General features: G+C 42.2%; 1 protein-coding gene across 1 annotated transcript in view; it reads left to right on the top strand.

The window, feature by feature from the left end:
• Positions 1-21057, top strand: part of nedd9 (neural precursor cell expressed, developmentally down-regulated 9) — a 28871-nt gene extending 7814 nt beyond the window's left edge. Inside the window, exons 2-7 of the mRNA XM_079652786.1 lie at positions 5062-5460; positions 14812-14910; positions 16046-16171; positions 17422-18588; positions 18977-19066; positions 20095-21057. Of these exons, the coding sequence (XP_079508912.1) occupies positions 5062-5460; positions 14812-14910; positions 16046-16171; positions 17422-18588; positions 18977-19066; positions 20095-20637 (2424 nt within the window). The 3' untranslated portion in view covers positions 20638-21057. The remainder of the gene's footprint in view (positions 1-5061; positions 5461-14811; positions 14911-16045; positions 16172-17421; positions 18589-18976; positions 19067-20094) is intronic.
• Positions 21058-23351: the final 2294 nt, after the last annotated feature.

Here is a 23351-nt window from a genome sequence, read left to right as displayed (position 1 = left end):
TTCACACCAATAGGTTTTCACAGTTGGAGCGTACCACTTTATTTGGAGCAGGTTGTTGTTATTCTTGGTTGAAAACATCCTTTTCTCTTTGAAAGACGAACAGCTCTCGTTGCTGTGGGGATGCTATGTTACTGCTGGGTGCTGTGGTTGGGCTTTTGGCTGCAGAAGCAGGGCAATTTTTTTTTTGTACTTGTTTAGCCAAATCCACCTTGATTATTAGTAAATTGATGTCTACCCCAGAGAGGCAGAGCCAAAACCACCCAGAAAGTACTGACTGAAAGCAAAGGTGGGGCCCTTTCAGTAAGCAGTACAGTTACATAAGGTTTTATTTTCAGATGGTCAGCGAAGGCTTTTACTCACACAGGACGTTTACACTGTTTGTGCTCAGGCGAGACGCTGGTGGAAAAAAAGCCTTGTTGATGTAAAGGTTTGTGAGTCAGGGTGGAGGGGCTCAGACAGCTAGGTCTTCAGGCTGCAGTGCAGCTCCAGGTGGGAATCTGGACGGCTCAGATTTACACAATTCCTCGTTTTCTAATGACGAAAACATACAAGGCTGTGAGAACGCCCCTGAAACCAGATGTTGTCGAGGGCGGCATTAGACATGGGAAACCCCCAATAATAAATCAAATACATGTGTACACAAGTTTCATACCTCCTTTTATCTGGAACAGATACGTTCTTCAGTAATCATGCCAATGTTTGTCAAGCTTCATCCTTAACCAAATAGTTACAGGTAAACATTTCATTCACTTTTAAAAGGAATAGCCCAAAAATATTTTCTCAGTTTTATATAATTGTAAACTGCATGTTTTGGGGTTTGCACTATAATTCGGAGGAAAAAAAGATTCTGAATCAACACCGTGGCCATTGTTTCCATTATTGTTTGACATTTCATAGACCAATACATATTTCAAATAAGGAATCATTAGATCTATTGAAAATTAATGTATTTGTTATTTTATTCGACCATCAGCTCTAAAATATTTAGACAACTATCAGATGTGACAAAGAAAAGTAGAATATTATCACATTTAAGAAGCTAAAATCAAAGAATATTTAAAGACACTTCTTCGATGATGAATGGATGCTTAGAAATAGTTGCAGATTACTTCTTTGTCGCATTAATAATGGATTCATGTAGCTCTACATTTGAACAAATGGTAGAAGCCTTAGATTATGCAAATAACTGAGAAATAACCTTAGGAGGTTAAATAGAAATATGGTATAACAAAATCCAGTTAAAAATGTAAAATTAAAATCAGGGTTAACTTTTTCATAAACGTTATATAAGAGGAAATGTAAAAGGATACCAGGTTAGACTGCCTTGTTTCCTTTGACGTGCTTAAGACATACTGTAGTGGGCCCAAAAAGGTTTGAAAAATAGCAAAGAGCAAAACCATTAAAAGACCTTTCGGCTTATTTTGAGATAAGCTCTTGCCTTCTAACCCACTCTGAACACCCCCTCTAACCTCTGTTATTACATCAATATTTAAATGGCAGGACCAGGAAAGGTTTGTGTTTACATTAGGAAGCAGCAGAACGCCTCGCTGACTTATAACACATAACTTCCTGGAAGCTGGTCGTCAGTGGGTGAAGCAGAAGGGGCCCTCCCCGCCTGCCCACTGACAAATGACAAACACATGTGTTTATAGGAAGATCAATGGCGAGCGGTGCAGTCACCGTGTTGTGACTAACCAATGTTTATAGCAGAGATCTGACGCCCGCTTTAATACTCAGTTTCACCTGCTGCGATTACAGTGATGCAGTGAGACAAACACAAACAAAAACAGGAGCATCACTTCAAAAAAGGATCTGCATGTAGCTGTTAGCCATTACAGCTAACAACAGGTTTTTTCAAAATGATAAGGGGGGATGTTTTCTGTTTCACATATCTTCTCTGGCTCATGTATGACTCAATCGTTATTGGTCGAGGTGCTATTTAAGTGGTCATGATTTTCATTTACAGTATATTGTCTGTATGTTTACCTCCAAAAGCTCTGCTCCAATAAAGCGAAACCACAGTGAGTGTCAGGGTTAAGTGTGTGAACATGTTTCTCAGTCGCCACACTCACCTCAACACACCATGCCGTACGTGTTCAGTTTTTTTTAACACAAATGCAGACTGATGTGTGACTTATTAATGCGATGTACTGCCAGCAAAGACTAAAGTTTAAGCGTTCTATCGATGTGAAATTACCTTCATGGTATAAAGGAAATCATGGTACAGTATATATCATTTATATGTAGTTTTCCTCTTTTTTAATGAAGGACAAATATAAGGTCCAACTTGTAGCCACTTTTGTATGTGTACACATTGGTTTGTGATTCTGTACATGTGGCATTCTCTCAAAGCAGCGTGTGCTACGTGCAGTTCTGTGCTCTGTGAGTTAATTTAATTACTTCTGAACACGTAGCAGTTTACCACTGCATGGACCTAATGCAGGAACGACTTGTGCAAACAGTTCTGACGCAACATTTCAGCTAAATGATGGAATTCACCAATTATCTTGTATCTGTCCAGACTTGTCCAGTAGTCTGCCATTCTCCGCAGGGGGGAAAAGTGATTAAAATGTAAGAATCATGATGCCATCATTTCTAATCTTTTACCTGAATATCTTAATTACTTTTTTCGATTAATGGAGCCATTTTAGTTTAGATTTATATATTTTTGGGCATATTTCAGTATGACAGCATAGACTTTCTGTCAATCTGTTATTCTGCTATCCTCCCCTGACCTGTCCTTCAGTGCTTGAATTCGATTATTTGGGATTATTTTGATTCCCTCAACAACAATAGTAATATATCTGCCAATCTTGTTAACTTTTTGTCTGCATGACCTTTTGGTGTGAATTTATTCTGTAGATGAAACTTGGCCCTCAATCAGAAAAGAGAAAGTCAAATGATATGGCACATTTAAAAGGCCTTGAATATGCTAATAATTCAATCTCAAAATCGGGCAATTGACATTCATGAGGCTTAAACAAGCACTCTACAACAAATGTGTGCAGTTTGAAGACGTTTGAAGACGAATAAAAGGTTTGGTGAATCTGATTCGTACAAATGAACATCAGACAGAGAGGGAGGTTTATGATGATACAAAAATGTTCTTGCATGTTTGAAATTATTCAAACTCTGGCTGGAGCTACAGTTGTAATCACAGTAATCAGCATTTTGTTTCCTCATGGATGCCAGCATTGATTACATTATTGCAATGAGCATGAACATCCAGGTCTACTCCCATTGGGCTAATTCGACCTCGGGAGGTCACAATCAAAACTTGTTGCAGCTAGCTGGTGGCAGGGGGTTGATTGTGGGGATGTAATTGTGCGACAGGTGTTGCTGGCTAATGGCCCTGACAGCGAACTTAGACAATAGCCAGAGAGGCCAGGCCGCAGTGAGAGATAACGATGTCGGCAGCAGAAAGAGTTTCACATGGGAACTGCCTGAATCAGGCCGGGTAGGAAAGAGGAAGGCCAAAGAGGTTTCAAGAAAGCCTCAAATTAGGCTTCCTGATTCCCACACTGCCACTGAAGGGGTTAGGCGTTTAAAGAAACTGAATTTCCCTTTCAGAAGCTATATTTGGGTGTGTAAGCAGTTAGTCCCTGTTTCTTGGTTGCACGTTTCTGATAATCCTCCCTCTGTAGAAATATTTGTTTCTAATCCAAATGTGCATCTAGTTTGAATTAGATTAGGATTCAGATTATATCCCCTACGCAGCTCATTTATTCTGATACAAGTGGGTTTAATACAAACTACAGGATGAGTTTATAAAGCTTTAACGTCGGCAGCAGTCTGGTTTCAACCCTCTGTAGGTTTGTCGTCATTAGAAATATATACTTGGCTTGATTACAGAAGAAAAGGCGATACATAAAACAACAAAATATGTTTCACTCAGGTAGTGGGTTGCAAAAATAAAATTAAGTTATGTTGTTTGCACCAAATACAGTCAAGCTGGGAAAACCAAACAAACTCTCTCCTCTCCTTCAGTTTAGTTGCCCTTGATAGTGCCCTTGGCACTTAATCGCTAATTGTATTTATGGAGTTTACAGAGTTTAAGCACAGGACTGTTGCTGTGCTGGGCATCTCCCAAGAGTTAAAGTTTGTTATCGAGCGATTATGAAGCAGCTGAAAAGGAGTGTTCATACTCAGTTAACTCCTTCCATGGATGAATAAAAGCTAAAGGAAAAGGACTGATGCATTTACTGAGGCAATTAGGCTTAAAATGCCTCTTTCAGACAGAAGTGGCACACTCTAGGGGTTTTCCTATCTCCAAAATCTGTGGTTCAGAGTCATTATCCCTCCGCCCTGTGCTGGCCCTTTAGATAACTGTGCCCCCGAGCAGAGAGCCGGCTGATAAAATCCCATCAAATTCACATTGGTTTGAAAGACATCTGGCGTGGAGCTGGGGGCTAATGGGATCCTCCATGGTAATTTGAAGAAAAGTTCACCAGCATGTCATTCACCAAAATGGTTGAAAATAATACTTTGGCGTTAAGTGTGGGGTTTGGAACAACTTGTTTTTGTATGCTTAAAAAACTACAAATAGTAGATGATTGGTTTAGTTTAGCATAACATCTGGAAAATGGGGGCAAACGCCATCTTGGCTCTGTCTACAATAAACAAAATTGGCCTTGTGACACCTCTATAGACCCAGATCCAAATACATAATAAGTTGTGGGTTTTTCCAGTATAATTTTTTTTTGCTGTAAACTTTTTTTGTCCTCTATCAGCCATTGCCTGAAGTTGCATAGTCACCTTGAGACAACAAAACCTCACTTGATGCTTTTACACATTTGTTCTTTATTGGGCTCGAGAGGCGATGGCCAGCGTCAGGCCAACTATTTTCCCCTGTTTTTAACTCTTGGTGCTAAGCTATAAGCTAACTTGCTACAGGCAGAAGCTTCTAACTTAAAGTATAGGAATGCAAATCGAATTGATCTAATCCAAGTCTAAGCAAGAAAGTTAATGAGTTGATTTCCTAAAATGCATTTATGTTTATTAGAATGGAAAAAGAAGCCATGAACTTTGTCTAAAGAACAATGTGTGCCCTTATTTCCGCAGAACCTGATGGCCAAAGCATTGTACGACAACATGCCGGAGTCCCCCGAGGAGCTGGCCTTCCGTAAAGGGGACATCCTGACGGTCATCGAGCAGAACACGGGGGGGCTGGAGGGCTGGTGGCTCTGCTCCCTGCACGGCCGCCAAGGCATCGCCCCTGGCAACCGCCTGAAGCTGCTGATCGGACCCATGTTCGAGGCCCAGTCGCCGGCCGCCGCTGCCCAGTCCCCCCCTCAGAGCTTGGCCTATCAGCAGAAGGCTGGCTCAGGGGGGGCTCAGGGGATCTACCAGGTGCCCCCCTCCCTCCAGAGTCCACAGAGCATCTACCAAGTTCCCCCGGCACAAGACATCTACCAAGTCCCACCCAGGAGTACTCTAGCAGCTGATAACACCCCCAGCAAGGTAAGACATGAAGATAGTTGATTACGTTTCCCTAGGGTTGCAACTAATGACCATATTAAATATCAGTGAGTCTGTCAATTACAATTGTGATTAATCATTTAATCCAATCATGCACCATGGACCAGCTGATTAAAGTTCCTTTAAGTGTAGCGGAGGAACTCATCAGTGAAGCCACCTCTTGAAGTGATTGGTTGGAAGCTGTGGACTTCTGGCTCTCTAATAAATCAATAAAGTGGTGTCGCAAAACAATTCATCACACTTTGTCATAACTTCCAATAGCTTGTGTTAGCAGTCCAGCACATTCATATATTCACTTAATTAAAGAAGCAACATTTGAAAATCTGAAATGGAGATTTTTGGGGTCTTTTTCTCGATAAATGTCAATTGTCAAATGTTTTAGCCCCAAAATGTCCAAAGGAATTTGGCTTCCATTATTCACTTTATTATATTTCATTGGGTTTTAACATAGTCGCAAAGTAGTGAAATACACATTTTAAGAATCCCTATACCAATTATGTACTCATCTTATATTTTTCAGATGCAACTGTATAGTGGGGGATGAAAGCATTGAACAATTGAAAATGATGAAGTGCGTTTAGAGAAAAAGGAGACTGATCTCTGGAGACAGTCCTTGAGGATCAGAGCGGATTTAAAACATCCACTTTGGTGGGCTTGGCCTTCACTGGTATCAGATGTGAAAGGACAAGGCATTCGCACCGTGACCTGTTATCCTGCCAGCCTGCCACGACTCCCATCAATGTGATTACACACAGAGAGCAGAGAGGCCGGAGAGATCGTGGGTCTGTGATGTGAAATGTGCACAGGGTGTGCCGGGCCTGGTGCTCACCACAGAGCAGGGTAGTGTTTTTGTGCAGAGCTTCCATTTGGCTTTATATGTATATTGGCACACTGTGTGTAGCCGAGCCAGTCCAAGCCACAGACGGGCAGTGAATATGGGAATAACTCGTGGAAAAGCAAACAGAACAGAGCTGTTTTTTGGATTTCGGTGGAGCCCAGCTGCATTTAAATGCTCTAAGCGGGCAGCTGGCAAACCCATTACACCTGGCATGGTCCTCTCACAGTTTAGATATATGTACACAAAAAGCAGTGTGTCCATTGTGCACATTTGTTGTTTTACTGGCCGCTTAGTATATTATTTAGAGCTTATATCTCAAGCTGTCCTGGAAAATATATCAGGTTATTATTGCACACAGAACCGGATTGAATAACGTTGGTAAAGGTGATGTAAGCCCAAAAAAAAGAAGCTATATTGCTTTATTCCTAATTACCGAGCCATTTTGCTTATCCAGTAGTTTTTTTAAACATTTAAATTGGTCTCAGTATTAAAAAAATTGCTCCAGATGAACAAAAGTGAGCCCAGTGATTCTCCATTCAAAATGGTGTGCTTCAACAGGAGGGAAAAACCTTACTGTTTATTCAACCGCTTAACTAGTTTTAGCACCTCAGACCAGATCATCCCTTCAGGAGACGGAAATTAATTATATGCTGGATGAGCTTTTGAAATCCCTAGGGGGATTTTTTTTTTTTTACAAATCAGCTCCAGCCATCATAGAAATGAGCTAAGGTGTGCATTTTCAGAAGGTAAATAGGCAGCAGGCACCCAAGGCTTAGAGGACTTTTTGTGATTGACTGTGTGATAAAGTCATTCTGAGAGGAGAGACCTGTCAATCAACCTGCAAACTGCCAACCAACACTAACACAAACAGGCCTCAAGGCTTACGTGATGAATGGTATTAAAAAAGGCTTTGGTGATAAGATGGAAAATGAAATGTGCTTCGAATGAGAGTGCGTATTGTGCTGTAATCATTTTACTGGAGAGATCTCTTGGACGTTAACTTTCCCTCCAATCTGTGGTTGTCAAAATGGTTCAATTTCCAGCGGTTGTTCCTGTCTAATGAAGAGAGAGATTTTTTACTCTGAGTATTGCCGGAGTCCAGACAAGGCTCCGTTGTTTTCCATCAACATTTGACCAAATCACCATTTGTATCTGTAGCCGCAGTAATAACTAGAGTGAAAGATTTATGGAGAGGAAGTTGAAGGAGTTATTTTGGGCTTTCAGAGTTCAAAAAGTCCCGTGTTAGCTGGTTGGATGGAAATTAAACGGGATGAATCATCAGTTTAAGAAATTAACAGGGCATTGTCCTGGGTAAAAAGTCAAAGATGCATATAAAAACACAAGGAGCGGATAATAACCATTATCATCCACAATATTTATTTTGATATGACCAGTATGCTTCAATACTAGTTGGTTGATATTAAATATATATCAACCAAAATATATATTATTTCTTTTGAATTATAATATGTCATCTCTAAACTCATTAATGTGTAATCAAGTCTTCATTTTTCAAAACATAATGGCAAAAAAGAAACAAACTATGGTGGTTCATCTAGTCTATGGTCCACGGCAGAAAAGCATTGGAGGCAGTTTCATTTCAGTTTAAAATGATTTAATTGGATAAATGGAAACCAACACGTTTGAACTCAACAAGTCTTAATCAGAAAATGTCCAATTTGATTTGCTTCAGCCTTTTGCAAGTCAAGTCAACCTCAACACCCTTTTAATTCAACTTCATTAAAACAAAATCTTGTTTTTCGGGAACAAATGTAACCCTCTGAAGTCCTAATGATTGTTGAAAACATCTGTGACATAAAGCTTGGTATGCTGGAGAAAAGTTGTGCTATTAAATGTTGGTAAAGTTAACAAAGAGGTTTCGTTTTTTAATGACTCTTGCTATTCATTGTATCTTATTCTTTATTGCAACTGCTAGTCATTTTGAGCTATTAAGTTCACCAAACTGTTAAATGGTCACAATATAAAAAACATTAGAATCATCTAAGAGACTTTAAAGAGGCTCTTTCCAATTTGAAACTTTACAAGCACAGTTGTACTGTCTCATAATATTTGTTGAGATCATTTTTGTCTTCGTGAAATCCAAACCCTGACCTTTTGCTCTTCCAAACACCAAATCAGTTTTGTTTACTGCGGCAGCGGTATTGGTGACAGGCAGCGGAGCGTTGTCTCATGCATTGTAAATGTGCTAAGAGGCGATGGAGCTGAAGGGAAAACAGACTTTTTCTTGTCTTCAAGTGACACTCACTTCCTTCCCGAATGATTATGGAGACTAATACCAGGACCCTACACTGGATAATCCCCTATCATGTTACTGTAAGGCCTCCAGCAGAGCGCGGCTCCTTCATGTCCTTCACCATGTGTGTGTAGAGTGCATGCATGGGCTCCTCTCGGATTTGCATGCCAACCCAGCAGTGCAAATCCAGACTGGCGAATGGCTGTTTTCCCTTCATGTGGTGTGGTTCTCTGGTATATAAAGGCACACTGAGGTTTTGGCGCTCTTTTCCTCTCTTTCTGTATTCGTTTGATGCTGTAGCCTTGTCCTTGGTTGACCCTCCTGCCCCCCCCCCCTCACGGCTTCAGAGCTGGGACCGTGTGCCTCGAGCTCTCGGCTACACAAAGAGCCTCCTCACATGGAGAAGCCTTGTACCGTCTTTTATCATCCGGCTCTCAGAGGCCCATTTTTCATCTCAATGTGCTGCTCCTGATCTATTCTTGGGCTCTGAAAGGTGTGTCTGTTTCACGCCGTCGGTTTCTCCCCAGTTTCCTCTGACTCAGGCGCTGAGGTCACTGTGTTCAAAGATGGGTTGGGTTCAGAGTTCAAAGATCTCCGCCTAGTTCCTTATCTGCTCCCACCAGACGGCCTTTTCATTCCTCACTTCCTGACTTCATGAGGTCTGTTCCTTGTAAGGGCATTTCCTCCATTCACTGTGTCATACCCATAGATCCAATCTGCTCATTGGTGCCATGAAGAGGTAGAGGTGCAACAATAGGATTCATAAACTCCCACACAACTCAAGGAAGTGCTCCAATGGCTGTTTATGGACTGTAAGGGTGTGCCATCTACCTTGATAAAAGTCCCCTTTTGGAAGTAACCAGGTTATATACAATGAATGGCTTGTTTGTTTGCCTGGGACGTATTTACTCTGCCTAATCATGTGCAGGACAATCTCAGCTCCAGATAAGTGAGTTATTTCTTCCTGCAGTGCATGGCCAGCTCCTTCAGACGCCCGTCTGTTCGCCATTGTCGCATATGTGATGAATCGCTGGCCCATGAGGTTTGATCGGAGGGAGCGAGGTCATAAATCAGTTGTACCAAAAGTAATGTGCTCTTCTGTGTGTGCATACTAAAAAGGACTTTCTCTCCTTGAACGTTTTAAAGCAGCGGATGTGATAAGGTAGCAGAAGTAGGAGCTTTGGTAAAAAAAAAAATGTTGTCAGTCCAAAACCCGAAGATGTTGAATATGATATCAAGCAGGAGGCTTTGAGAGTAATTGAATGGGCTGAAATAAGAATACTTTTCAATGTTGTGCTTGAAAAACGTAAAAAGGTTGTCGATTTGATTCCAGTGGGTCAACTGAACCACAAGACAACTAATTGTTGCAAACCTAGTAAAGACGCAAACTACCAAAGCTGAAGTTTTAGTTAATCTTCCTTTTTTTAATCCAACCAACTGTTGAAAAGCTGAAGGAATCAATTTCACCCTATATCAAACAAAGGAGACCAGGAAATATTCCAATTAAACACAAGCAGGAATATTGTCGGGGAATCTTAGCCACATGGTGAGATCTCCACGACTTTAATACAGACATGAATATCCTGACAGCCATTGGACTGATTGCCATGAATTTCGGTTCAACATTCATGACCTACCGACGATAAATCATAGCATACAGGAGCACCCCATGACTCTTCCTTTGGTGCCTTTATAAGGTCCATTTCTCAGTGTGTCCAACCCTCTACTATACCACTAAACCTAGCCTCAGCATTACTTCGTTTGTTGTCCTCTTTAGCAAAAATGTGCATGCTACTTTGCTAAAATAAGACTGGGAACAGGGTGAGGATTATTTGTAGATGCTAGCAAAAGCATCTTCCATGCAGATGTTAAGCCTACAGAGCTGCTAGCGTGTCTTAAGCTTTACTCCCTCCTCAGCTTATTGCTTCAAGTTCACTCGGTTCGCTCTCATTTGACATTATCCTCTTCTTTTCTAAGAACTGTCTCAGGATACAGTTTTCTTAAGAACCCAAATGTCAGACACATCTTTTAACACTTCTTCTCTTCAGATACTCATTCCACCGGATTAAGAATCCGCTTTGATCAGAGAGGATGAATGACGATGCTTATTAGCGATAAAATCAGTGTGTTCTCTTTTTAATGCTCCTCATTAAGCCTGCTGTCTGTTTGGGTTTAGCCACTTGGACGTGTTACGGAGGGGACGGCTGAAAGCCTCACAGGATTCACCAGTTAATTGCCTGCATTAATTAGTTTGGCACTTTAATAGGCTGGTGCAGCTCAGAGTGGCTGAGGGGAACGTTATCGAGCGGTTCTGGCCCACAACTCTGCGAGAGACATCTTTGTGCTTTGAGCGGAAACAAGCAGATCACTTCAGAGAAGAAACACACCCTACATTTAGGAGTTGCAGTCGTATAGAAAACACCACTCTTATATATGAGTGATAGCATGGTTTGATTGGTGCCCTTGGGTGGCTCTCATTAAAAGGTGAATCGATGCTGATAGAGCTAAGAGTGGAAAAACTTCTGGATGTCGACATTGTCCACATCCAGATGGATGGATAAGAGCACAAGAGAGGGGAGGAGGAAGCGTGAATAAGGAGTTGGATGGTTGGAGTTCAATAAAGTGCCACTTTGACCGCAATGCCTTTGTTGTCACCCTCTTTTATGGGCCAGCCTTTAGAGATAGGTCTCGTTAGGGTTGTTGATTTGTGTCACCAGCAGCGGGGGGAAGTGGTGTGTGTATACAACCAATGAAAAGGTGTGAAATTATGATTTCCTGTTGAACCTTGCCCCATACACAAAGTGCATAAACTCACACAAAGACAACAGTATGAAAACAACACATGTTCAATCTCTCACATATAAATAGGATCTCGAGCGGAGAATAAAATGTAGAAGAATACGATTCTGCTGGATGTTTAAAAGTGATTGAATGAGTAGTCCCAAATATGAAATTTGGAAAACAAGGCCTAAGGTTAGGAACAGAACTTAATTTGTCTGCAGGTTTCATGCAAGTACGTGTTGCATTAAAACATCCTGTCTTATCACGCTAAGATTTGAGGATAGTAAACACACCAGCCGAGATGAAACGTTTATCACAGCAGCAGATCATGTATTTATACACGTATCTTCTCACCACTTCTACACTTTCAACCGTCCAAAAAAGGGGGAGTTCCCCAAAAATAATATGAAAAAATAACTATTTTGTCCATTAATCATAATGAGCCTAAAAGAAACATCTTTAATGTGATAAACTGCCCATCATTTCATAGAATGTGTAAAACAAAACAAAGTCATGTTGACGTAATGACGACGCCTCAAATGACTGAAATAAAGCTTAAAAGTCCTTCTTGCCAAAAACCTGAGCCAGCCAGGATGCTAAGTAAACACAATATCGCTGAGAGAGCCATGAGTCACTCATCATAACGGCGTAGGAGCGCTAACAAGGCATCTATTTGGCTCCTTCGGGGCACTAGTCTAAACTCGATCCCTCTTTAGTCCCTCCGTTTGCTCGGCCTCCTCCGTTAAGGAATGCTAAGAACCTATCACCTGAGTGGGAGCAAATGTTTGCTCAGCTCTCTCGCAGCTCTTCATGATGTCATCGCTCCCCGTAAAGGCCCTGCCACCGCTGCCGAGCAAGCACCAACCTCGTTGGACGCGGTCAATATTTACCCACCGGCAATTATAGCAGCGCCGTGCGGCCTCGGAGCAACAGCCTGCTGGGTAAACAGAGGGTAGAGATGGGAAATAAATGAGCGGTGTGCATCTGGCAGCGGCTGAGAGGAGCCACTGTTGGGATGAGTGCTGCTCAAAGCAATGACATGTACCTGTGATAAAGGTCACAGAGGTCTTTGACAGACACCTCGCTGCCATCTGCATGTGACAGCTGAGGCCAAACCCCCCCCTCTATCATCAGCACACAGGCTTAACCCACAGGGACAGCAGCCGGGTGAAGTGACCTTTTACCAGGCAGCACTTTGTTGTTACTCAGTGAAAGGCTCACATGCTCTGGTCAAATTGGCTGGAAACAGCTTTTAAAAAAGATTAAATCAGATGTGTATGTTGCTTTATAATCAGTACCAAAGCTCTCAAGGCTTGCAAAGGAAACTAAAACAACTACTTTACATTCAAATGACTATAATTTGGTCGAATAACATAATTTGTATTACTTTTTGCACTCTTTCTCCGAGGAATATCAGTCAAAGCTTAACAGACAAGCATCGTATACATTGTTGTATTCACTCCCTCAGAATACCATTATGGTCTATCAGTATGTAGCTCACATAGGTCCTTAACTTGCGTGAGAAGAATCACGTTTTAAGATTTTCTTCAGTCTAAAAGTAATCCAGTTATAGCCATTTGTACTTCCATCTGGACACTGTGCAAACAGGGGTCCTTAATTGCAAATTCGGAATACTTTCCTTGTAAAATAAATTGTTTTAATTAAAAAAATATAGGCTTTGAAATAAAAGGGCTCAAGCTCCTGTCAATAACTACCTGTTTCAAACTCCTAAAGCCCCCAGAATATGGGAACTTGATTAATTGTCAAATTGAATACGAAAATAAATATACATTTTACAAAAACATCAATATTAACTTTACACTGCATACATTTTTGACGGTAATAAGAGTCATGGGAGGGGTGGCAGTTCTCCGAATTAATCGCCAATAATGAATGTGTTCATAGAGCTATACAGCCAGATGTTAGATCTAGGATATCAACGGGGTTTCCATCTCTGCACGGAACAGTATCTTTCCCCCCAGTTCAAACCGCCTGAAGTGTGCGAGCGACAGTGCGTGAGAAGATCCAAAAGCAGGCTATTTATTCCTCTGCTGGTTTATTTCAGACAACGTGTTTTAAAGCCAACGGTGTACGTTTCAGCCCTGACCCCACAGGCCCTGCGGGATGATGTATACAGGGACAGGAATGCCAACAATGGATGCGTTAAATCACCCGGGGCTCGTTCAGGTTGTGCTTATGAGAACCATATGGACTACTGTTAGTCAGATGAATGGCATTCCTTCCCATACTAGGCGACGCGCTCTCATTTTCCGTTACTCTCACTTTCCACCTCTGTTACCTTTTTTCATAACTCTCTTTGACAAACACCCAACCCTCTGCTTCTGCTTCCTCAGAAACATTAATCCCGTTCTCAGTTGGCTCCTACTGCTCAGAACCAGAGATTATATTAGGATATTTACTCGGCTGCATGGGGACTCATGAGTGGATTCTGGGAGTTAACTTTAAAACCTCCCTGGAGACGGTCCCCTCTGCCAGGAAGCCATGCGTATGGTTCCTATTTTCAAACCCCCGTTAATGAGTGTGGCGATAGTGGTGCGGGGGGGCAGATGAGGAGCAAAGGGGCTCAGGGAAGGACATTCCCAGCATTCCTGTGTGTCTGACGCAGCAAGGAGGTCTGCTTTTAGGGGGAGGACGGCGCTGGGGGAGGGGGATGGAAACTCTGGGATTAGGAGGTGTGGAGGGAATGATTAGCACCGAGGGGAAAAGAGTAGGGAAAATGTGGTAAAACAAATTAACGGGAGCTAAAATGTCATGGTTGGTCTGTGTTTTTTTCCACGCAGTAATCACACTATTATTCTGTAGCCTGTCTGCGCCTCGGTGTTAAATATTTTAAAGGTGTGTTAAATCCACAAACACAAACTGCCAGGGTTGTGAATCAATACCAGTGACCTTATGACTACTTCACCAAGTTTAAAATCTCACAATCCAGCCAGGACTACGATAAAACTCTCTCTCATAAACCATTTGAATCATAAATCATTCAACTATTCAGATAAAGGCCTTCCATTTGTTTTTCTCAGAGTTGTGCTGAATTGTTACCACATTTGTGTTTTATTAGTTGAACTGCAGGATTCTGATTTTATTACCTAGCTGAAATATGACCAACCAGTTTATAGTTGTTTATTCGCAGGGAACTCTTTCAGCTCTATTTTGTAGATTTTATATTTTTGGCTGTCGGTTTCAGACAAGATATTTTAAAGACTTCACTTTGGGCTCGGATAAAAAAAAAAAAATCTCTGAATTAATTTGTTTGTTACAAAGCTGTTAAATCAATACATTTTCATTGTCATTTTTCGCCTTTACTTGTAATTATACAGCATAGAATTGACACGAAATGGTCCCAGAAACAGCAGGAGGACTGTATTTGTAATTAGTGATTCACAGTATTTGTGCTGAGCAGCTCTGACCGTTTGTCTCCCCCCCCCTCTCTGATGGACAGGTGGTGACCCCGACCAGAGTGGGCCAGTCCTACACCTTCAGCCCTGGCCAGCACAACCAGCAGGACCTCTATGATGTCCCCCCCAGTAGATCCCAGGGGGTAGGTGTCTCGTGTTCCCTCATGTACTAGTACTACATATTGTGAAAACTAACACTTATAATTAAAAAGTACAAGTGTACTTTCGGATTGATTAAAAAAGTATCGTAATTCTACCTAAAATGTACCATCACATATAATTGAATAACTTTTAAAGTCAGGATTTTCCATGAAATATGCAAAACTGCACATGAAGAAAATGTTCAAAATCTGTTTTGTTTTTAATTTGATCAATCATAACAGTGTTTCTGCAAATTGTAGTACAAACCTCAGATTTATATAACAGCCAGCCATTGTGCCATGTTTTTAAATGCATGTTTTTTTAACGTTTTAGGGCTTCCATAGATTTCCACACTGATATGGCTCTTTAAATTATAGTTTTCAATCAAACCAGTAATTTCTGTAATGATAATTAAAAAAAAGGTGTGTCACCTCATCATGATCATTAAATAGAATCTATCATTTAAAACAAACAAAACGGTCAGTAGTCACCATAGCGAGAAACTAAGCAGTGGTTTGGATTGGTCTGAACTGCGACGCAGCTCCTTTGATGTTCAGTCTGTTCTGTATTTGATGGAGCACACGTCCTGTTCTCTGCAGTGACCCCATTTCCTCACACAGGATCTCTGACAGTAATACATTTTGTCCTGTCATCTCCTCGTCAGCTGATGACTCCTTCTGTTTTATAGCATGTTGCATTATTAAGCACAAATCAAAAGTAGGTTCATAACAATTAAAGGCTGCAATTCTCCTCAATCAAACATCAAAAATGTCTTCTTAAATGATATTATTATATTAATTATATTAAACTTGAAGTACCCCTCTTTATGTTTGTTTATGTCCTTTTAATTGATACACTCATTTAATCCATGCATGTACTTTGTTCTCTGTAATCAAATTACAGTATAAAGAAAAAATAAAAACTGTAATGATAAATATAATCAAAAAGGTATATAAAAGCTGATTGCAAAATATAAGAAATGTCATCAACATCGTTCCCAAAATATTTATTATACCACTTAGTAATAACAAAAAGACACTCCATGTTTCAGTAATCCATGTTCTCTATCTCACTATGTGCTAAGTCTCTTTGTATAAGGTTTTATATATGTTAACCTTAATACTTTTTATATTTCAGGTGTATGATATTCCGCCTGGTCAGATGTTTCCAGGAGCCAGAAACCAAGGAGTGTACGATGTTCCTCCGTCTCAAATGGACGCCAGATCACAGGGCGTGTACGACGTCCCTCCCTCTTCACAAGGGGTGAGACAACATTTCTATTACCACAGTGATCAGTCAGAGACTCAAGTCTGAATTAAGGAAGTGGTAGCTGCTTAACTTATTTATTGATACAGCTCCTACAATTTCTCTTAATTTAAAAAAAAGGGGAAAAACCTTAAATGTCATATTTATGACATGCTTGCGGCGGTACTTAATGAAAGCTTTGCCTGCCAGGAGAGTTTAACCAAAAGCTCCACGAGTCGCTATGTGTCAAGGACATAACTCCTCTCTTTCCAGACCCTCTAAGATTTCAGCAGACTCCCAGAGGCGTGCAGGCGGACAGCCATCAGTTTGTTTGCAATAACCTGAAATATGCCGGGACCGGTTATTTGCATCGTTCTTAATTATAGTTTTGGGCTGCCTCGTCTGGCTGTAAATAGTGCGTTTGGAGGCTGATGGAAATCACTTACAGGCCACTGTTTTTACTCACCCCCACTGCGGTCCAATCATACTTTGTGCCATGTACCTCATACACTCTGCTAGGGCAACTTAGTGGGAGCCTAAAGCCAGACATTGGACAAATATTTTACTTAAGTAAGAGTAACTAGTGATACTAGGGTTAGGGTAAGTGTTAGCCTAACCCTAACCCTGCTGTTAAAAATATTCATGAACAATATACAATATTTCCATATGAAATGTAGTATCAGAATCAGAATCAGATTAACCCGATTAACCATCGGGTTGAGTTGGAAAATGGAAAACTCAAGGACCTGAAAATGTACTTTAGTACAATACTTGAGTAAGGGTCCTTAGTAATGTTCCTCTTAAAGCCTTCTTGTACTCAGCATCAGATGAAGGATTACAGGCAGAAGAGTTGAGGTTTCAAACACTGCATCTACAGAGAGCCAGGAGGTATTTCATTCCCTCAACCTCTCACTGCAGTGCAAACTCTATCCGAGGAAAACCCACTGACATTTAGTGCTGTTTAGTTTATGGTCCACTTCTTTCAGTGAGCTGATTTCTTAAATGTCATGTGAACTGGTTTTCCTGATGATGGTAAGGGAGAAGAGAAACCTGATTTCCCAAGCGAGACCTCTCCTGGAAAATCTAACATTTTGTGTGGCCGTTTAACTGGCTTTCTACAATTAAAAAGGACTGCAGATGAAGAACGTAAAGACAAAAAAACAATGTTAATGAAATACAAATGTTTGTCAAATAAAATGTCTGGGTCATAAACACAGCGATGTGCTACCTGCTTGTGAATTTGCACTAATGACACTCCTCGCCCTCAGGTGTACTCGGTGCCTCCCTGCAGGACTAACCCCGCTGTCGAGGAGGGAAACTACGACTTCCCGCAGCCTCTCAAACAGAAACAGGAAGGCATCTACGACGTACCCCCACCTGCCCTCACCAAGCCATCACAGAGCCCCCAGTCACATTACGATTTCCCCCCCACGGTGGAGCCTCCTGCCCATCACCAACACCCGAGTACCAACGGCAACGAGGGCATTTACGACGTGCCCCCGCCCGCCCTTCACACGGGGGCGGGGTCTCACAGGGACATATACGACATCCCCCGGGGCATGCCGCCCCCCCAGCACAGAACCTCGCCCAACGACAGTAAAGGGATCTACGACATCCCCGCTCAGGACGCTCGGGCGGTGGGGGACGTGACGGACGGGGTGAACCGCCTGTCCTTCTCCAGTACCGGCAGCACACGCAGCAGCATGTCCACGTCCTCGTCCTCGGCCGGCTCCCACTCCGAGGGCCGCCTGGCGCTGGACGTGGACACGGCGGTGCAGAGGTTGTGCCGCCTGCAGCAGGGCGTGGAGGCCTCCGTCGGAGCGCTACATTCAATGTCAGCTTCCCCTCACTGGAGGACTTTTCCCTTCATGGAGCGCCACGCCAACGACGTCCGCACCGTGCTGGACAGGGTCCGGGCGGCCCTGGGGGACTTTGTGGTCTTCGGCAGAGGCGCTGCGGCCAACGCCACGGCCCTGTCGGACTCCAGCCTGCACTGTAAGCTGAGGCGGCAGCTGGGACGCCTGGAGGACTCGCAGCAGATCCTCCTGCAGATCTACCAAGTCCTGGAGAACTGCAGCTGGGCCCTGAACGCCCTGGCGGCCTCAGCAAAGCACCACAACAAGAGCGACGACCTGGATCGCTTCGTCATGGTCTCCAGGACGGTGCCCGATGACACCAAGCAGCTGGCCTCCACGATAGGCAGCAGTGCTGAGCTGCTGTTCAGGAGGACGCACACGGACGGGTCCTTCTCCATCGGGAGCTCGCCTGACGAGAACATGATCCAGCCGCTCACCTCCCCCTCCTCCGATAACGACAACTACGGAGGACCCACCAAGCCCTTCCCCGTGCCCTCCAGCCAAGACAAAGACAACATGAACAACAGCGAGAAGTGTGTCAAAAGCTGGATGGAGGACTACGACTATGTACATCTCCAGGTAAATCTTCAGGAACCAGTCTAGCCACTTATGTCCAAGTGATGCGTTTAGACCATTCATTTTAACAGCCTTAGGTTCTGGTCCATTTAGGGTTATTGTGACTAGAGGTCACCAAAAGTCAGAAATGTTTCAAAACTGTACAAAGGGGTTTTAATTTATCGTCTGTATCGTCTGTGATAGTCATGAGTATATTTACACCTCAAATAGCCACCAAGTTAAAGACCATTTTTAATCCATCCATGTCTTTGGAAGAGTAGTTTCATTCCTGTAAAAGCATCGATTCCATTGACTGAAGGCAGAGCCTCATGTAGGAAGTATCAGAAAGTTAAAGCCAGGCTGTGTGAGTACCTTTGAATGCCTCTGATCATCTGCTCCTCTTCCTCCACAGGGCAAAGAAGACTTTGAACGTCAGCAGAAGGAGCTGTTGGACAAAGAAAACATCATCAAACAGAGTCAGGTCCAGCTGGGCCAGGAGCAGGTGAGGCTCTTTCTCCTCTTCACAAGACCTTTGTGCACTGGATTGTGGCTGATCAGCTGTGCATATTAATATATTCATACCAGCAGATATACACAGCTGTTGACCTTTCAGCATCTGCAGCCATATAGCTTAACACAGAGACAGATAACTCAACACACTTGGATTGATGCAATATTTACTCAATTTCAAATACTTCAAATCATTGTAATTGACCGTTGCAACTTAAGGTCATTTGTATTATAAATAATATACAATTTCTCTGTTAAGTGCTCATTTTAAACATACAAAAAGTGTTTTTAAAAGACATCATAACCTTACAGTGACTAAAGTGGTGTCTTTCAATTGCTTGTTTTATTTCACCAAGGGTTACAACAAAATAAATGTGTATCAAATCCCCATTAGCCAGAAGATATGTGTCATCTTTGCTTCAAAATGATAATTAATCAAATAATAACTAGAAGCGAGTTTCTATGTTTGTCCGTCCAATAGCGAGGGGTAAAGTGTTAATCTTGGATGCATTTCTGCAGAGCATGACCTCATAGGACTTTCTGTGAAATGTGCCGGGTTACATGTTCAGGGCTGGACTTTATATTAAAGTGGTTCAATTTGTCTGTCAATTTATATTTCTACTCTTTTTGGAGGCAAGGTAATTCTAAAGTTACTAAATGTACAAAAACAGAATGGAAAATGGGTCATTGTGGATTTTTTTTTTTTATTCTTTTGCACATGAAATACATATAAGATCATATATAATGCAGGAAGAGCATTAGCATCCACCTAAGGAATATTTAAATTCACAATTCTTAAGAGAAATATGATAGAAAAATATGAATTCAATAGAGATGGCAAACCAACAGAACAACACACAATACAAACAATAACATGACATTAAAAGAAAAGTACATTTTAAGTAGTTGATGAAAGAATTTAAATCGTAGCTCCTTTGCATCAGTAAACGATCTGATTACTTCCTCCTCTGTACATGTTCACAATCTCAGACAATAATCTGGATCCTGTGTCCTTCACAGATCAATCAGTTCAAGAAGCTGGAGCAGGATGTGAGCAGACCCGTGGAGAACGACGTCACGCAGTGGATCTCACACTCGGACATGACCTCGGCCTCCCCCCCGGACTCTTCCTCCTCCCTTCCCCCCTCCCCCCACGTGTGTGCTCGGGACCGCCAGCTGCTGGCCTTCTACTCGGAGCAGTGCGAGCAGCACTTCGTGCCGCTGCTCAGTGCCGTGGACGCCTTCTTCGGCTGCGTGAGCGCCGGTCAGCCTCCCCGCATCTTCGTGGCGCACAGCAAGTTCGTCATCCTCAGCGCGCACAAACTCGTCTTCATCGGAGACACCCTGTCCAGGCAGGCGTCGGCGCCCGAGGTGGCCAACAGGGTGATGAACTCCAGTAACGTGCTGTGCGACTTGCTAAAGACGGTGGTGTCGGCGACCAAAACGGCCGCTCTGAACTACCCCAACACGGCCGCCATCCAGGAGATGGTGGACCGAGTCACCGACCTGTCGCATGACGCGCAGAGGTTCAAAGAACAGCTGATGCAACTGGCCAACTTGTGACTTTCAACCACTTAACAGACTTTGTGTACATTAATATTCTCATAAATATATATATTTACATTATATATATATTGCTCTTCATCTTTACGTTTTGGATGTTGTAAATAAGTCTGTGTTCTGTAAATATTTGCTCTATTTTTGTGTAGATTTGTTTTATATAATGGTATGAATATATATATATATGTAGATGCAGTATTGGTGTCTCCGCAGGATTATGTAGACGTTTTTCATAACATTCCTGTCGCATATTATGAAGCACCTTATGAGATGTTCTGTGTTTTTCATTTTCTGCCTGTAGTGTTGTTGATGTGTCTTCCTTCTGGTGTGACAGTAAATCTGCTTTTAAACCATGTTAATGTTGATGTGTGTGTCTGTGTGTGTGTGTGGAGCTCTCCACAAAGTAAAGACTTCTTAACCATGTGACTGTGTCTTCAATATGTCTGACAGAACAGATTATTTACAGTAAAAGAGAATTTAGCATCAGAAGAATATTTCAGAGGAAGGGATTATTTATGGTTTACTCAGCGGGATGTCAGGAAAGGTCAAGGTCCTTTGGCCTTTCGTGATTTAAGGTCTGATATTTTCAGATAAAGCCACCAGGCGATACTAATGAAATATTAATGACTCTAATTAATAAAATATGTAACAGTGTGAACATCTTGTAAACACAATGAAGGATATCACTGGACACTGAAAACAAAACTAACAACTAAAGATCTATTTAAGCATAAATCATGGTTTTCATCATTGGGTAGTGGCTGCTTATTTGCCATGTATTACATTTAACACAGAAATATAAATGTAAAAGATACAAGTATTGTTTTTTGGAGCTATCAATATCATTTCATGGGCTTCATCAGCAGACGGCTTTTTCTCAGTTTTCATATAAAGCCCTGTTGGAAGAAAATCTAGCAATTGGACCTTGAGATTTCTATTTCCAAGGTAAAGAAGGAACTTTAATGCTTGTGGTCTTCACCAGCTTGCTGCCATTTGTTGGCCACAAGTTCTTGGTGGAAACAGAAAAAATTACACATACAGGCATGTATGCTATGCTATGCTAGATGAGAGTGTCAAAGTATTTCTTGTGAAAAGAAAATATTAATAATATTTATTTTTCCTCTGGAGCTTGACAGGAAACTATCTGTAGTGATGAAGACCATGAGATTCAGAAAGATTCAAACATAATGCATTTCTATTTGAACATTAAAGCTCCAGCTGTTGTTTTAGGCTCTTGCAAAAAAGTGAAACTTGGACCTTGAGTTAGCTTTTTAAGTTTGTATGATGGCAAAATTTCATAAACTGAATTTACAAGAACAGTAAATGTATCCAAAGCAAATCAAATGTTGCCGGTTTTAGGGGTTTTATGCAACTGTACTGTAGCAACCCAACGTCTGGTCAAACTCAATCACATCATGGTGGACGCCTGCGGGATGTTTTTGATTTCAAGTCAAATCTGATCAGGGTAAACTATACCCAATAATCTTAAAGATCCCATGTCATGCTTCTCCGGTTATCACCCGTCCCCTTGTGTGTTATGTAGCTTTTTATGCATGTAAACGGTCTGCAAAGTCACAAACCCTCAAAGTACACCCTGTAGCGAGTAAAACTCTAACACAGAAAAGACCTGTCTATGCTGCCCCAGAACGCCTTGTTGGAGATCTTTATTTTTCTTGCTGGGTACAGTGACGAGACCATACCCAGATGTTTATATGTAAATATGATATCCTCTGTTGTTTGTATGTTGTTTTTATGTTTCATGTGGAACTAAATGATGCAGGTCTCCCTTGTAAATGAGATCGATGATCTCAAGGGACCAATCTGTCTAAATAAAGGTTTGAAATGAAATGAAATGAAATGAGATGGACCCATTGGTCCAAATGGACCAATCCGTGGAGCTCCTCACCCACACACACACTCTCTCAGCGGAGAAACTGTGACGCGCTGGGGGGGGGGGGGGGTGCTATAGTGGAGCCCTACTTGCGCTGTCTCGCAGATCCCACGCAGCAAGCAGGAAATGAACCCAGCTCACACTGTCCGCTCCTCGCAGTAGTGAGCCGCGCAACATCCCGCGAACACGGCACCCAGACCCCACGCAGCATTCTCATCTGTTTGTCATTGCTGGTGTCATTTTCTGGTTGCTAACGCATGTATGTAACACATAATCACTGATGTTCCGCATCAGAACAGAGTGGGCGAGCTGACCAATCAGAGCACAGTGGGCTCATAGGGAGGGGGGGGGCAGGAGCTCCAACAAGCCGTTTAGGACAGAGAGTGAATACACATACTATACAGAGATGCTGTATGAGAAACCAATGTGAGTTTGGAACATTGCACAATATAAATCTATTCTAGTAGACCTCAACAATGGAATTATGATCAGTAGAAATGGCCATAACATGGGACCTTTAAGAAAGGGGTCCGGCTAAGATGGCTGCTGGATGATGTGCCTCTGCCAAATAATTCTTCACGTTGCTTAAGAACATTATGACACATGGAGAATAATGAGGTATGTTCCCTGGATGCTGGGAAACATGTTTTTTCCAGATTGACCCAATCAGCTGAAAAGCATTTTCTCTGGTTTAAAGTGTAGTGAATTGATCACATGTTCCGACACTGCCTCTTGGGAACATTTGAGTTTGAGGCCTGATGTGTGTGTACAGTAACTGGCTATAGGATATAACTCCATGCAGCCTTTGTGTTCACCTGCCCCTCTT

Source organism: Notothenia rossii, assembly GCF_949606895.1.
Source record: "Notothenia rossii genome assembly, chromosome: 10".
NCBI classification, from domain to species: domain Eukaryota; kingdom Metazoa; phylum Chordata; class Actinopteri; order Perciformes; family Nototheniidae; genus Notothenia; species Notothenia rossii.
Note: the sequence above shows the minus strand (reverse complement) of the source record. Positions and strands in the feature narration are given on the sequence as shown.